The sequence below is a fragment of the Artemia franciscana genome, chromosome 1, assembly GCF_032884065.1.
Source record: "Artemia franciscana chromosome 1, ASM3288406v1, whole genome shotgun sequence".
In the NCBI taxonomy this organism is placed as follows: domain Eukaryota; kingdom Metazoa; phylum Arthropoda; class Branchiopoda; order Anostraca; family Artemiidae; genus Artemia; species Artemia franciscana.
The window spans coordinates 33,212,469-33,229,788 of record NC_088863.1 but is presented as its reverse complement, the minus strand read 5'-3'; the positions used below and the strand labels follow the sequence as shown (position 1 = coordinate 33,229,788).

Here is a 17,320-nt window from a genome sequence, read left to right as displayed (position 1 = left end):
AAAACTACAAAAAAAAAACTAAAAACTAATAAAAAAAGTAAAAAAGCTAAAAAACTAAAAAAACTAAAAAAACTAAAAAAAGGTAAAAAACTAAAAAAATTAAAAATAAAAAAAAACTAAAAAAAAGGAAAAAACTGAAAAATAAGCTAAAATAAAGGTAAAAACCAATAAAAAACTAAAAAGAAAAAAAGGAAAAAACTAAAAAAAATTTTCATCTAAAAAACTAAAAAAAACTAAAAAAGGTAAAAACTAAAAGAACTAAAAAAGAAAAAAATAAATGACGAAACTCAAAGAGAAAGCGACCAGGACAAAAGGAATGTTCGATTAGCAATCAACAAAGCACCGGGAAGCACCGGGACACAGGGAGTATGAATGACGACCAGGACATAAGTAAAAAAAAAAATTAACAAAACTAAAAAGAAGTTAAAAACTACAAAAAAACTAAAAAGAAAAAAAAACTAAAAACTAATAAAAAAACTAAAAAATCTAAAAATCTAAATAAACTAAAAAAGAAAAAAAAAGGAAAAAAATAAAGGAGAAAAACAAAACTAAAAAAGGAATGTATATACAGACCGGTACACCGGGATACAAATGACGACCGGGACACAGGGAATATAAATGACGACCGGGACACAGGGACACAACTACAACGGGGACACCGGGGGAAACAGGGGGATATAAATGACGACCGGGACAAAAAAACTAAAAAGAAAAAAAAACTAAAAACTAATAAAAAAACTAAAAAATCTAAAAATCTAAATAAGCTAAAAAAGAAAAAAAAAGGAAAAAATAAAGGAGAAAAACAAAACTAAAAAACGAATGTATATACAGACCGGGACACCGGGATACAAATGACGACCGGGACACAGGGAATATAAATGACGACCGGGACACAGGGACACAACTACAACGGGGACACCGGGGGAAACAGGGGGATGTAAATGACGACCGGGACACCGGGACAGGGAATGGTCGATTAGCAATCACCATCAACAAAGCTCAAGGGCAATCATTAGAATCATGAGGTATAGATCTGAATACAGATTGTTTTCCCATGGACCATTATATGTTGCATGTTCAAGAGTCGGTAAACCTGACAATCTATTTATATGCAAAGACAATGGGACAGCAAAGAATGTTGTATATTCGCAAGTTTTACGTAGTTAAAACCATATATATATATATATATATATATATATATATATATATATATATATATATATATATATATATATATATATATATATCAATCTATATTCACAGGTGGGACATAGGGACACAACTACAATGGCGCGTAACTATTATGGCGCGTAACGACTTACGCGCGCGGGGGGGCTTGGGGGGGCGCGAAGCGCCCCCACCAACTAGGTGTTGGGGTGGCGCGAAGCGCCACCCCAACAGCTAGTATATATATATAAATAAGTTGTCTGTCTGTCGGGTGACGTCATGTTTGTGTGTTGACTGACGTCATGAAGTTAGTTGTCGTCATTTTTGTTATGACGGTGACGTCATTAAAGATATTTAAGACATGCGTTCACGTAGAAATCTATTAATGTTTAACTGTAAAATGACTGATGAACTTACAATGGCAACAGCCGAGGAAGATGCTCAAAGAGTCTATGCCAAAAAACTTGCTGCTGATAGAGAAAGTAAGAAAAGAAAGCGTGACGAGGAATCAAAAGAACAGCAAGGAAACAGGCTTGAGGCTGATAGAGAAAGAAAGAACAGAAAGCGTGCCGAGGAACTACCAGAGCAACGCGAAACCAGACTTGCTGCTAAAAGAGAAAGTGAAAAAAGAAGGCGTGCCCAGGAACTACCAGAGCAACATGAAACCAGACTTGCTGCTAAAAGAGAAAGTGAAAAAAGAAGGCATGCCGAGGAACTACCAGAGCAACATGAAACCAGACTTGCTGCTAAAAGAGAAAGTGAAAAAAGAAGGCGTGCCGAGGAATCACAAGAACAGCAAGAAATCAGGCTTACTGCTGATAGAGAAAGTAAGAAAAGAAAGCGTGCCGAGGAATCAGAGCAACCTGAAAGTTATCGCCTGGCATTCAGGTACAGCCCAGTCGATGATTATAGCTTGAGTAGATGTGTTCAAATCGGGACTATGTCTAAAATTTGTCCCTATTGGAAGGCCTTGAAATTCAATGGTGAAACAATGGGAATGTGTTGCGCCTCAGGAAAAGTTAAACTTCCTCTATTGGCTGCACCACCAGAGCCATTGAAGAATTTCCTTACTGGAACTACGTCAGAATCTAAGCGTTTTTTGTCACAAATCAGAAAATATAGCTCATGTTTCCAAATGACGTCGTTTGGAGCCCAAATCGAAAATCCAGATCAATTTATGTCTACTTTCAAAGTAAAAGGGCAAATTTATCATAGAGCAGGGTCCCTTCTACCATTCTCAGGCGAGAATCATAAATTTTTACAATTGTACATCATCAGTGATAGAAATTCTGAATTGAATGCACGTTGCGAAATTTCTCCCAACGTTGAAAGGATAATCGTTTCCCAATTGCAACATCTTTTTCACGAAAATAATAATTTAGTGCGTCTGTTCAAAACAGCCATCGATTTGATGCCTACTGACACGCATAAAATTGTTATTTCCGCTGACAAAACGCCTCCTGGCCAACATGTGCGTAGATACAATGCTCCAACTATCGATGAAGTGGCAATCGTTATGGTCGGTGATCAGTTTTTACCTCCAGATATTATTCTTCATAAGCGAAACGCTCAGTTGGTAAGAATTGCTGAAACTCATCGATGCTACGATGCCCTACAATATCCTATCATTTTTTGGGATGGAGCCGACGGCTATCACAGTAATATTAAATTGATAAATCCAGCCACTAACAAAGAAATGAATAAGAAATGCAGTACAATGCATTATTATTCCTATAGACTAATGATTCAACAGGTTGAAGACAATTATATTTTAAAATACCGTTGGTTTGCAGTCCGAAATCAAACATATCGACGAAATCGTACAATATCAGGCTGGAAGATATATAAGCAGTTATGAAGCTATATATATATAAAGTTGGCGAAGCCTTTCATTCAAAACAGGAAATGAAATTATAATATTTTTAGTACCCAAAATGTGACTACTAAGTGTGGATTGGAACCTCTCTTTGAACCTTTGAATAGATGAAACTCCCCAGAAACGAGTTTCTTCCGTTATTTCCTTTCTTTTGGTCAGAGCGCAAGATTCTGTATCGTGCACCCACCCATGCCGGAAGGTACAAAAATGCTGAGGACGGATCCTAGGGTAGTCGACCATGCTGAAAACGAATATTATAGGGCGCATGTTCGCCGTTGGGGCGTTTCTGAGATATAGGCCAAAAACGCCAAATTTAGCCTATAACTAAGTGTGACAATTCAGGATTTTTTTGTGAGTTATTGGGTTGAGGAATCCGGCGTAATGTTATAAGGAGCGACCCGGCAAATAGTAAACGAAACTCTAAAAAACGGAATTTTGATGCTAAAATATACATCAAAAGAATCGGATTTTCATGCTAATTTTAAATATATAAGTTTCATCAACTTTAGTCTTTGTCATCAAAAGTAACGAGCCTGAGAAAATTTGCTTTATTTTGGAAATTAGGGGGAAACACAACGTAAAAGTCATAGAATCTTAACGAAAATCACACCATCGCATTCGGCGTATCAGAGAACCCTATAGCAAAAATTTCAAGCTCGTATCTACAGAAATGTGGAATTTCGTATTTTTGGCCAGAAGACAAATCACGGGTGCGTGTTTATTTGTTTGTTTTTTTTTCTTTTTTTTCTTTTCCCCGGGGGTCATCGTATCGACCAAGTGGTCCTAGAATGTCGCAAGAGGGCTCATTCTAACGGAAATGAAAAGTTCTAGTGTCCTTTTTAAGTGACCAAAAAAATTGGAGGGCACCTAGGCCCCCTCCCACGCTAATTTTTTCTCCAAAGTCAACGGATCAAAATTTTGAGATAGTCATTTTATTCCGCATAGTCGAAAACCATTATAACTATGTCTTTGGCAATGACTTACTCCCCCACAGTCCCTCGGGGAGGGGCTGCAAGTTACAAACTTTGACCAGTGTTTACATATAATAATGGTTATTGGGAAGTGTAGAGACGTTTTCAGGGGGATTTTTTTGGTTTTGGGGGTGGGAATGAGGGGAGGGGGCTATGTAGTTAAATCTTTCCTTCGAGAAATATGTCATGTGGGAAGAGAAATTCAATGAAAAGGGTTCAGGATTTTCTAAAACTACTATAAAAAAAAATGAAAAGATAAACATGAAAAAGTTTTTTCAATTAAGGAGAAAGTAAGGAGTAGCATTGAAGCTTAAAACGAACAGAGATTATTACGCATATGAGGGGCTCTAAATATACTTTAGCATAAATAGCGAGGTATTTAGGAGGAGATAAATACCTCGCTTTTTATGCTAAAGTATTTTTAGTAATTTCAACTATTTACTCTACGGCCTTTCTGATTCAGGGGTCATTCTTAAAGAATTGAGACAAAACTTACGATTTAGTGTAAAGAGCGAGGCATTAACGAGGGTACAAACCCCCTTATATACATAATAAAAATATAAGAATATAAAAGTTTGTTACGTAAGTTAGTTCTTAAGTTATGTATATTTTTTACTAACAGAAACGTTTGTTAAAAATTAAAAGTCATAGTTGCCTTTTTATGTAACCGAAAAATTGGAGCCCAACTAGGCCTCCTTCCCCACCCCTTATTTCTCAAAATCGTCTGATCAAAACTAAGAGAAATCCATTTAGCCAAAAAAAGAATTAATATGCAAATTTCATTTTAATAATCTGTTAATCTGATTCAATACAAAACATTCAATAAGATTGGACAAGTCCTATGGTGGAGAGCCAAAATCAAACATGTATTAATTCAAAAACGTTCAGAAATTAAATGAAAAAAACTAGTTTTTTTAACCGTAAGTAACGAGCGACATTAAAACTTAAAACGAAATTACTCCATATATGAAATGGGCTGTCCCCTCTTCAACGCCTCGCTCTTTACGCTAATGCTTTTAATTGTTTTAAAAAGTAAAATTGTGGCAAAGAGTCAAACTTTAGCGTAAAGAGCGAGACGTTGAAGAGGGGACAACCCATTTCATATACGGAGTAATTTCTGCTCGTTTTAAGTTTTAATGTCGTTCCTTACTTAAAGTTAAAAAAACTAGTTTTTTTCATTTAATTTATAGAATGGACGAATATGTTTGCTGGTATACTAAGGCGTCTGCAATTACCTTTTTGAGACCTGATTTGCGACTGATACGACTGAGCTATTTACTACATGAAAGAATCCTGCTTCACAGATGGATTCAGTCGGCGCACTAGAGTTGTCGTACTCGGCCTGCCCATAAAATTGGGTAATAGTAACTGATTAGTAACTGATAGTACCTTTTGTACTTAAAAGTAAAAGGTATCAAGTAAAACTTTCAAAAATATTCCTCATTTTCTTCTTCCGAGAATTCAGATGGGGTAAAGTCAGACTCCCTGCATGCCCTCCTCGTTCCGTGGCAGGAGAATAAGCTGCAGCATCCTTTCATTTTTGAGGAGCTACAGTCTTTCCTGCATCTTCTACTTTTGCATCTGCAGTAAGCTTCCAGGCTTGATGCTTCTTTACAGCTTGAGACGACCACATCTACTCCCCCTTCAGCCATATTCCATCCATGGAGGAGTGGATCTGGAATGCTCGGCCGAGCTTTTACTGACGACAAGATTATCCATGTAGCGAATATGGCTCTTCGTATGCATGGCTTGAAGGTGTCGTCAGAAGGTGGCAGTTTCTGGCACCAACCTTACACTGGCCAGTGAATTGAATCCGGCCTGTTTACTGTACATTTCAATGCCCAGGGATTTTGGTAGATCGTAAAATTTTCTAAACGTGTCGACTGAAAGCTTCCCTTCTGCATCCTTGATCCGCTCCGTCACAGACACCATTTTTGAAGCAAAAGTTAGAGACGCCGCGGTATTTAAGAAAGAACCTTTCCCGACGCCGAAAAAAAAATTCGTTGTGTCACACCCTGACAGACAGTGTACAAACGGTGACATAATCTGCTCCTCTTTGGACAAGTGGACTCCATCCGCCAGCTCGTATACTGGGATAATGCAAGTCGGGAGCTTCAAGAAAAGTTTGCTCAGTCCTTCAGCTTGAAGCTCTTAAAAAAAAATGAACACAGGCTACTGCCACGTCTGTGTCGTTGGCATGCACAACGATACTACAAGCGTAACGGCTAGCGTACTTGGTATGTGTACGATGGCATGTGATACCTATGGGTTTTCGCTTTTTTCATACAAGGAAGATGGTACCCAACCAGTGGTCGTCGATTATTGCGACAGAATTAATTCGAACAAAAATCGACAGTGTCATTTTTAAATAGGAAAAGTAGTTAGACACAGCGAACTGCCGATTCGTATCTTCTCGCCCCCTCCCCCCAAAAAATCAAAAACAACTATGATCCGAATGCAATTCAAATAACTGTCTAGTTTGAGGACATACTGGCGTGTTTTGGGCATTCGCCCCTAAACATGCCAAGTCCTTAAGAAATTTACTGTTGAAATTAAGAAATTTATTCGTAGTTTCTGTTGAATTTTGAAGTTTTTAAAAAAAAAGTAAAATCTATTCTATTCATGGGTACCCAGAGCAAACAGTGTTTTTACCGTAAAAAAAAAAAAAAAAAAAAAAAAAAAAAAAAAAAAAAAAAAAAAAAAAAAAAAAAAAACTCATGGCCGATCACGGCACTTCTTTTAACTTCACTGCAGAAAAATAATATTTTGGTGACCGTATCTTGACCTTTAGTTATTTTTTTTTGTTTTTAGTTTTCTTACTCTTGTTTCCCCCTATCTTTTTTTCTGCTTTACTTATTTTTTAATTTTTTTTTTAGTCCTATTGGAGGAGAGATATGGAATAGATTAGTCGACCTCGACGATTTGATTGTTCTTGATTTTGGTAAGTTCTGAACCCTGACTTAAAATGCTACTTCTTCTTCTGTTTACAGAAGTCCTAATTTAGGTCCTGATTTTTCAACTAAAATGACAACTAGCTTGCAGTTGGTGTGTCCAGTTTCAAGTTCCATGGTAAAAAAGATTGTATTTAGTTAGATAATAAAAAAAAAGCTGCGTATCACTAATGCTGAAGTTGCCAGATTTCACGGTTTCCGACCTAACGTCACGGTGACTATATATTATGTATCGTTCCAGACGAATATTGGAATTCCCTAAATTATGTCATAATACTACCAATTCTTCCACCAAGTGCTAGTTGGTTTAACCAATTTAAACAAATGAAGGAACTTTTTTAACTTTGATGTGAGACAACGTATATTCTGTTGGGCTAATGCAAGAAGGTTCAAGTCGAAGGACATTGCAAAAGGATTCAATGAAATGCTAGTCTGGTCCGGAATTAGATTTGTTAAACAGAAAACGGTTAAATTTATAGCGAACAGTATTACTGGCTTTCGTATAAAGTGAATATACCACTCGATGCCTTTTTTATGCTCTTTACGAATATAGTAATCGCTTCTATCGGAAATTCAGATTTAAGCACTTTTTGATCTCTTAAAAATGACCTAATTATGGGGTATAAAAAAGGCTTAAAACATTGGTCTCAGACTTTAAAACATTGGACTCAAACTTACCGTTTCATTATAAATCCATTTTTTTAATGTTATATTATCCACAAGCACTGATTTTCCACGATTAAATTGGACAAATAAATTTTATCAATGTTATAGAGTTTTCTTCTTCCTTTTCGCCGAAATTTCAATTAAAGCATGCGTTTTCGGTCGTTTTTTACAAAATAATAGGATATTTGAAATCGCAAATCTGTAATAGTTTAGAAACAAATTCGGGCTATATATTTGCACATCAGGGGGAGGGGGTGGAGGTAAAGCATGGCATATATTAAATACGCAAACTACCCATTGCTGTATTTAATATAGGTAAATTTATAGCACACAGTAGTAACTGGCGTTCGTAATAGCCGGTTTTCATATTTTCGACCAAAAACGCATGTTTTTATTTAAAATTCGATGTCAATGAAGAAGAAAACGTCATAACACTGGAAAAATTAATTTATTTAAATTAATATTGGAAAATCAGTGCTTGTGGATTATATAACATTAAAAAAAATGGATTCATAATGAAACAGTAAGTTTGACATCACTGTTGTAAGGTATTTAAGGTTTGAGACCAATTTTCTTAGCCTTTTTTATACTCCATATATAGGTCATTTTTAAGAGGTCAAAAAGTGCTTAAATCTGAATTTCCGGTAGAAGCGATTATTATGTTTGTAAAGAGCATAAAAAAAAGCATCGAATGATATATTCACTTTATACGAAAGCCAGTAATACTGTTTGCTATAAATTTACCCAGAAAATTACACTTTTTTGAATAGTTACCCCAACACATTATATCACCTCCAGAAACAGAGATTACATTCATGCGATAAGGGATGATGGACGAACCTTACACCTATCAATGCCAAAAATCGTCATTACATCTCTCCAGGTCGTAAGATAAATGTACAAATATGGCCAAACTGCAAATTTAAGTCTTTAAGGTGGGTTTGGTAACTTTTGTTTAACTAGCTAACTGATTTAGCTACAGGTTTTGGCCTCATAGAAGTGCTATCGCACGGGGGGATGAAAGAAACGGTATTAGCTCTTCATATTTGCTATGAAGTGTGAAACCTTCTTGAAATCTAAAATAGCAATACTATTCCGACGTTCCTTTGCTGTTTTTAAAAGTCTTTAATTTTATGTAATGTCCCGTATTTATTAATTATTACCTAAATATATATTTAATTCTACTTGTTAAATAATTTTTAATGATAAGTATTTATGTTTATTGCATTCTAGTGTATTTTTTTTCTTTTGCAGCACCCTCACTTCTAACCCTATGTCTTTTGAGAGTGAAAAATTTTCCTTTAGAAGTTCTTGATAGTTTGCCTAAAACAATAAGGTAAGGATCTCAGTGAGTTTTGATATTCCTTAATATTCCTTTTTACGATTTAATAAACTTAACTTGCATAGTAGCAACTATGCATGGTTGCATAGTTGCAAGCAATTAACCATAAAGCAAGTGCTAGAGAAAATTGATTGGGAAGGTACGCTTCAGACTTTGATTCAAACTAGCATGTTAATCATGGAAATAAAATTTGGGTTTTTTGTTTTGTGGATACAGGGGAAGGAGAATGATTTATTGCTCATAGATTTTAGCATGGGCATAGTCGGAATGGTGTTGTAGGAGGGGGGTAGTCCTCTTTTCTCATTTGGTAGTTGTTAATTAATCAGAACTCACTCAAGTTCTTGATTTGAATGTAAAATCTGAGAAAACTGGTTTCATAGCCACAAAGACAAGTGACAGGTGACAGAATGCGCTGGACTTATATAACTTTGGCTGTATAATTTCACGTTAGGGGGCTGATGGTAAAGTATGGTGGGTCTGTATGAAAAATATGTTAGCTACAATTATTTTGCATATTATGAAGTAAAAATGGTTTCCTGACATCACGCTGCCAAAGACTTTATCAACAACCGCCCCCCCCCCCTAATGTGCAACTATATAGCCCAAATTATATAAGTCCAATTCAGTCTGTCACTTGTTTTTGTGGCTATGAAACCGATTTCTCAGACATTACATTCAGATCGAGAACTTGATTGAGTTCAAAATAATTAACAAGTACCAAATGGGAAAAGAGAACTCCCCCCCCCCCCCTACTACAAGGAGGTCATCCGCGGTTTAGACGGGAGGATATCGTAAAGAAAGATGTAAGGGAAATGGGAACTCCTGGAAGGGTGTAAACGAGAATGCTTTGAGTATATTAGAATGGAGGAGGAGCGTGTGTTGCTTTTTTGGCATTAGGCGGCTTGGTGCTGTGGCAAGTTGTTAGTTGGGTACTTGTGTACTATAGTGACCGCATTGTTGTTCTTCATCTGTTGTAAAAACCAGTTTTTCTGTGCGCTCAGAGATAATTAGCTTGTCTTAGTTATATAATTGCAATGCGGATGTAGTTTAATTAAATATTTAATGTATAGATACATATTTAATGTATTTATACTAGAAAAAATGTTTTCTCAGATCTTACATTCAGATCAAGAACTTGAGTGTGCTCCGAATAATTAACAAGTACCTCCCGTTTAATAGAGGACTCGTGTTATGGAAAAGTGTTGTAAATGCAACACAGACATTTTCTTATTGCAAGAATTTATGTTTTTATTTGGTACACTAGTTTTTAGATACCTTCAAATTGCTATTTTAATGTGCGCAGCCCATTAAAATCGTTGAAATCTTTATTTTTTCGATTTTTCCAATTTTTTTACTCACATAAATTTGCATAAAAGAATGTCAAAATTATCCCAAATAAAGTGATAACACCCCTCCACCCAATGCATAGTGTTGGGAAGTATTCACATAACTTCTGTAACCCATGGGTCCATTTGGAGAAACACCACGTATTTGCGACTATGTTTTGTACATGAAAACTTGCATTGGCTTCATGTTTTTGGTTTTCTGCTATCCTAATAGTGAAGAAAATCTCTTGTGCGCACCGCAACAACAAAGCAAATACATAAGAATAATTTTTAGTGTCGATTTTGATAGGGAAAAGGAATCCTTTGGTTATGGGTCGTCCTAAAAGTGTCATTCATAAATGTGAAGATGCATGTTAACCGAAAATAAGGCCAGGCATGAAAGCTAATATGGAACTCGTTTTTTTGGGACAAATGCCATACAAGGTATTGGACCAGACTGAATCTTCAAAATACTCAGCGGAAACCATAGCTCCTGGTTCGTATCGTTTCTAATCGTAACCTAAGCCTCATAACTTAATCGTGACCGTGACCTGTTGGCGGATTCCAAAAGTTTGTCCCTTTCCTCACGATTTTCAGATCAATCATAGGCAATTGAGACCATAATTATAGGCATTGGCTGAGTTTGGCTGAATTCCACCAGCGCGCCCAGTGTTTAGGCTCATGATGAGAGATTTGAAGCCCCATCCTTTATACAGAGGTTGAATCAGGTATAGAACCCAAAAGACACAAATATGAGCTTAACTCTTTTCACCAAGTTATGTTGAGTTTTGGTGTCGCTTTCCCGTAAATTTGCTGATGACAAGAATCTATGAATCCTCTTGCTTATTCCTCACTGAGTTCGAATTGGTTCCATATTTCAAAAGTGTGACACTAGCCCTTTGGTAGATGTCCTTACGGATAACCTAGGGGCCCCTCTTTCCCTACATATGTGGGACTGGTCTTCGGACTTCCGAAAGGCATAATTAGGACACTAGCTGTCACCTTTCATCCCAGCTTGATTAAGATACAACAAACAACTAGATATTTTCAGAACCAATCAAAAAAACTTGTTTATATAACAGTGACTAACCATATCTCTTAATCCAAGGCTACATACAGTACTCATTTGGAGAGTCGTCACTATGAGGAATTCTTTGCACGGATTGCTACTAATGCCATCTTTTTAAAAAATAGCGAAGACTTATTCAAGATGCTTTTTTTACAAATGAAGAGCCAACATAAAAAGTAATTTATGGATGGCACCAACATGACAAAACTATTAACTTCTTCAAGTCCCTGTTACCGGATCAAAACCGGGTGGCTGATTAAGTAGAAAGATATAATGGCTCAATGTTGACATATACCTGAATTAATCATTCGACAATGTTTCTGATTTGTTCACAAAATTGATAAAATAAATCCTTTTTGTCAAAAAGTTGTGAACAATCTTAGCTCACTCCGCACCGCACTCGTTTTTTCATCCAATTGTTACATCACTCTTCACAGATTAGATAATCTCAACTGAAACTGGAATAATGGCATAATAGGGTAATTAGCTTCCTTGAACAATACTACCTTGTGCCAAAGAAAGAGCAGAGGCAGAGAATAGTCCCGTTTCTGGCGTTACTATCGTATTAGCTAGTGGAAAAATAAAAATAAAAAACTGTTGCCCAGAATGGGAGGGAATAATAAAATTTACTGCAAAATACAAAATTCAAATACACTAATTCAAATACACAAATTAAAATTTTCATAGCATTTAAAACTTCAAAATAAGTATAAAATGAAATATAAGACTGATAAACACAAAAGCCACCCACACACTTTCTTCTAAATGAAGTTTTATTTTAATTTCTCAAATTCCTGAACCTTTCCCTCAAAGTTTCTTGGGATTTTTTTTTGTTAAAAAATGTTTGTACCTATTAGAGAAGTTTAACTCACTATTGTTAGTTAGCTTGCGGAAACAACTTTGTTCGTAAAAATGTTTTTAATAAATTCTTTTAGAATTGTGAAAACACGCTTAATTTCTTGAAAATTTGATTTTTTTTTTTTTTTTATTTATTATTAATACAAAATTTAAAAGTGTTAGAAAACGAAGCAAAGTTCCACTCAGCCAATGTAGGATGTTTAGTGAGGCTTGAACTTCCAAAAGAATAAAAAGTAGGTGTTGTCTTTCTGATAACTAAATTTGAATATTTAACAGATAAGTTTGACTGATAAAATTTTACAGGTAACTTACTTGACCCCAGGCATGTTCAACTCATTTACAAAGACAATATATTTCACACAACGCATGTTAATAAACTGATCAGTAGCAAGTTTACTTGCTTAGAACTGTGACGTATAAATAAAAGGTTGTGTAGCTCTTCTATCTCCTGTAAAAATAGTTTGTCTTTTATGATGATTGAGGCTGCCTATGAATCATTATGCTTAGAGAGTTTGTATGCTTAACACGGTTTCCGCTTGGTTTTTCTTTGCCAACAGGAACTAACCAAATAATCTAAAAGTTAAAGCATTCTATGTAGGTTCGAACAAAATTCAAGTACCAAATCTTTTGTTAATTAATCAACGCAAGGTATTCAAAAATTCCAGTTTCAAAATTAAAACCTGTTAATACTCTTTTTTAAATATATTACATGATTGAAGCTTCACATTAAAGTGTTTGGAAGTCCGCTTTTTTAGATTTGTTTTCTTTGTGAAAATCCCACTTATTTCGCTGCAGGGGTATTTTTTCTTGTCAAATTTGACTTAATTCCATAGGGTGACAGGTCAGCGAAATGAAAATTTGTAAAGACTGCCTTAGAAATATAGTTAGAGATTTTAAATCTGTTTTTCCAACTTTTTTCGCCAAAAAAAAAGATAGAAAGAAAGAAATCATTACTGAGACAGCGGCAACAACTTTAAGATAGCTGCAGACTACAGAAACCTAAAATACTAGCCAAGTAGCTTATATAACTAATTTATAGAAATTCCCCTGGAACTGGGAAATTCTTTGGCAAGACTAATCCCAGGGAATGATGGTTTTCTTGATCCTCATCCTCCCTTTATATGTATATATATATATATATATATATATATATATATATATATATATATATATATATATATATATATAGTGAAATATTCCTCCTTCCAGTTGAAATTCTCGAGCATTGCTTATAACTGTCATAAAGGGCAAACACGAACCTCCTAGAAGGGCAGGTCCTCATAAATGAATTGTAGATTTTATAAACTGGCATGTTTGCAATATGTCTTTGTAATAATGTAATACGGTTTTTCACCTTCATATTTTTGGTATGCAAAGACAATTTTGATTTATGGAACCTCGTTTTACACAGAGCATTAATGTTTTCTTTACTGGGGAAATATTTTCGTTGTACTGGGGGATTCTTCATAGAAAACTACCTCCCTTACCCCCAAACAAAAATGAATTTGCTACAATTCCTCACTAAATTATCGTAATTGGAAAAGCTTTATCAGAATGTTTGTTTGTTGAAGTTTGGGTAGAATTACGAGACTGCCTGTATTTTAGGACACCAAAATAGGTTCCGATTTTTGAAGTATAGTATCATTTTCTTACTTATTTTCTTCACAATATATTTGGAGTTCAGTGGCTGTCTGTCCACCTTTGCATATCAACTAAGACCTATTTCACTCCATTTAAATTTTGTAAAAAAAAAAATGTTTTATTCACTTTTTGGAAGCTATTTCGAAGTTAATTGCAGCAGGTTTCTTTTGTACTCGGATGCACTCCTCTTTGTCGCATGAATACATAAAATTTCTGAGTTATATCCTTCTTCGCCTGATTATTTTTCGACAAATTAAAGCTACGGAATTTCAATAACATTACACGATTGACCTTTCTTTATCAGAGACACGAAAAGATATAGGTATTTAAGAAATTCTTAAGGATTTAGGCTGTGAGACTGGTGGTCTCTTTCTCTTATTCTATAATAGAACTTAATGTTGTCCTCGGTGAGTTGATCTAGTTGAATGTGCGGCACTTGACAAAGCTGATTTTAGGTACTTTTACCTATAGCTGTCCTACTCAAGCAATAACAGCAAGCTATTTGTTTATCTTGTCGCCTTGACACACGGTTGTGAAAGAAGAGCATGTTCCTTAGAAGAAGATGTGTAGATGTTCTTGTGAAAGGAATTTATTAACACCACATTAAACCAGCAGTTAATCTTTGGTTGCGTTACATGTTCCCCCCCCCCACACCCCAAAAGACCTAAACTGAATGATTAGAAGTGATGTTGAGCTGGGCAAGCCCATTCATAGAGTATCTATTGGGCAGCAGTATTTAGTAGCAATTCTTATACTGGACTTAAGTAGATAGATGATCGAGCTGAATGGGAGAAGGCTTTTGAAGCTAGGAATTACTTCCTGCTGTATAGCACCGAAGAATTTGATCAGATAGAGGTGAGCAATCCGAGAAAGATCCCGTGATAAATGATTTCCCAGGAAACGGTGCTCATCAACTCTCTTGATGGCTCGATTTTTGGTAAATAAACTCCGGATAACGATGCACAACTTTTGATTAGGAGACTAATGATTTCTTTGTTTTAATGGCATTAAAGCTGATCGTTTTTAAATTTCAGGAGATAAGGTTCATTGATGAAGAATTTCTTGTGACAACCCGGATGGGTCGAATTCGCAGTTTCGAGTCAATAAAAACACACAAACATTATTGATCAATATAGTAGGGCTAGTCAGGAAAAAAATAAAATTTTCAAATTTTCAAGGAGTTTGTACAAAACGTTAAAAAAAGAAATGTCAGAAGCAGTTAAAAGTCACAAGACTGAAAGGGAATAAACCAAACAAAAACAAATACAAGATTTTGTCTCTTGACAAAAAATATAAAATAAATATTGGACAAATGGAAGGTAAGATTTGAGTTGGTGGCAGGAGGAGATTTTTATTGAAGCGGAATGAGAGAGACGAGGTTGGAGGAGAAAAATTGACTAGAGAAAAAGGAATTTGTTCGGGGGCTATGGAGGGCATTGTTCGCGGAACGAAAGGACAATATTTATTCTCGTTTGGTGAGGGTTACCAGACTCGCTCTCCGAAGAAGGGAGATATAGGGGACTCTACTCTTATTGAATATAATTCTTAAGCACATTTTAAGAACTTCTTCTAGTCTGCCTCCTGGCATTGTCAGAAATGCCAAACAGGACATGCGTACTCCAGGATTGGGCGTACAAATGAAGGAGAAATTCTTGAATAATGGAATTTGTTCCAGGATATCCATTTGGCTACTTTTTAAGTTTCTGAAACGTCTGTCTAAGACTGTTTTATCGTCAACAAATTTCCTTCTATCCGATAAATCGATACCAAGGTCTGCGTAAATGGTTCGGCAGGGGGGTAGGGTATATGTCGTCAACAAAATAATGTAGAGGGTTTTCCATTTTTCGTTGTATATGTCCGAAAAAGTTTGGCATCAAGGATCTTACCTCTTGGAACCCACATCCTCACTGCCTCTGTTTGTTGAAGGTGACCAGATACGCTCTTCCGAATAAGGGAGATATAGGGGAGTTTACCCTCATTAAAGATAATTCGTGAACATCTTTTATGGACTGTCTCTAGTCTACCTCCTGGTATTGTTGGAAATGCCATGATGCCAAAACGGACATGCGTACTTGAGGATTGGGTAAGTAAATGAGAGGAAAATCCTTGAACAATGGGATTTGTTCTTGGATATCCATTGTGCTAATTTTTTAATTTTTAAAATGTCGGTCTATGACAGGTAGACCATCAACAAATTTCCATTTGTCTAAGAAATCGACACCAAGGTTTGCGTGAAAGGTCAGGGACCGTTTTTAGGGTGAGGGGAGTAAATGTACGTCACAACAAAGTGGTTTAGATGGTTTTCTATTTTTTCTCCTATATCCGTTGTATATGTGAGAAAAGTCGGGTGACAATTATCCTACCTCGTGTGGCCTGCATCTTCACTGCCTTTGTTTAATGGATTACTACCTAAACAAAAACTTTACCAAGATCCTCGACTTTTTCTGAGGACGTGGAACAATATTCCAACCCTCTTGAAACAAGGAAGTGGATCTACGTTTGGGGATTGTAACATGTAGATTACATTTATCCCGGGTCTTATTAGGTTTGAAAGCATTTGTCCTGTTCAGGCAAGAAATAAATACAAGAAGAATATTCAAGGCACATTGTTGTCACTCCCAATTTAATTAAATTTCACTTTCACAGTTTCTTCGATTGTTTTCTGTAGAATTTGTCTCTGGAACTTTCTATAATTAGCATGGTTACTGTCAAAAATATTATTGCCTGCTTTAATTTTGTAATGTGGTAAGATTGTAATGTTATTTCGCAGGTATCAACTTCACTGCATTACTGTTCCGAATAGAATATCAAGAGATGCTCCATGGACTGGATGAGACAGTTTCACTAACACCTCACTCAAAGAAGCTTCAACCCATTGTTTCATTAAGTTTTTTCCTTTGTATTTCTTTACGATTTGTCAATAAAATGTGTATTGTTAATGAATCATATGCTGTTTCTTATATTTTTCATGATTGCCACACGTTTGCGAATAGCTTGTGCCATGGATATGCTACTCACTAAGCTATAGCGTTGATATAATGCAAAATATATTGCTCGATTATTATCTTCTACAATTGTATCCGTAAATTGTTAGTCTCTTGGTAACGCATTGTCGACAGAATTAAATTGATTACATTCCCATACAGTATAATATTTTTTATAGATGATATAGATAGATTTATATTGACTGGAATTTTGAAAATGCTATGTTTAGTTTTCATTAAAGGTTGATGTCACATGACTCTTGTTGTGGTAATTTATGTTCATTTTAAGCTTAACTTTATAATTAATGTTAATATTTGTTCATTTAAGTTCTTGTTTATCGAGTCCATTCATTTGTTTCGCTTCAAAAATGAAATGACAAAGATTTTATTTTTGTATTATGTTATGCTTTGGTTTGAGTCAGCCCCAACCACGCAAAGAGCGTTTTTCTTTTTCTTATTACTTTTCCTGC

General features: G+C 35.5%; 1 protein-coding gene across 2 annotated transcripts in view; it reads left to right on the top strand.

Moving 5' to 3' along the window:
• The window catches only part of LOC136028885 (kelch domain-containing protein 3-like), a 75,744-nt gene extending 58,935 nt beyond the window's left edge, over positions 1-16,809 (top strand). For both annotated transcript variants that reach the window (XM_065706842.1, XM_065706851.1), the window contains exons 7-9: positions 6,891-6,955; positions 8,886-8,967; positions 16,637-16,809. In XM_065706842.1, coding sequence (XP_065562914.1) covers positions 6,891-6,955; positions 8,886-8,967; positions 16,637-16,700 — 211 coding nt within the window. In that variant the 3' untranslated portion in view covers positions 16,701-16,809. The remainder of the gene's footprint in view (positions 1-6,890; positions 6,956-8,885; positions 8,968-16,636) is intronic.
• Positions 16,810-17,320: the final 511 nt, after the last annotated feature.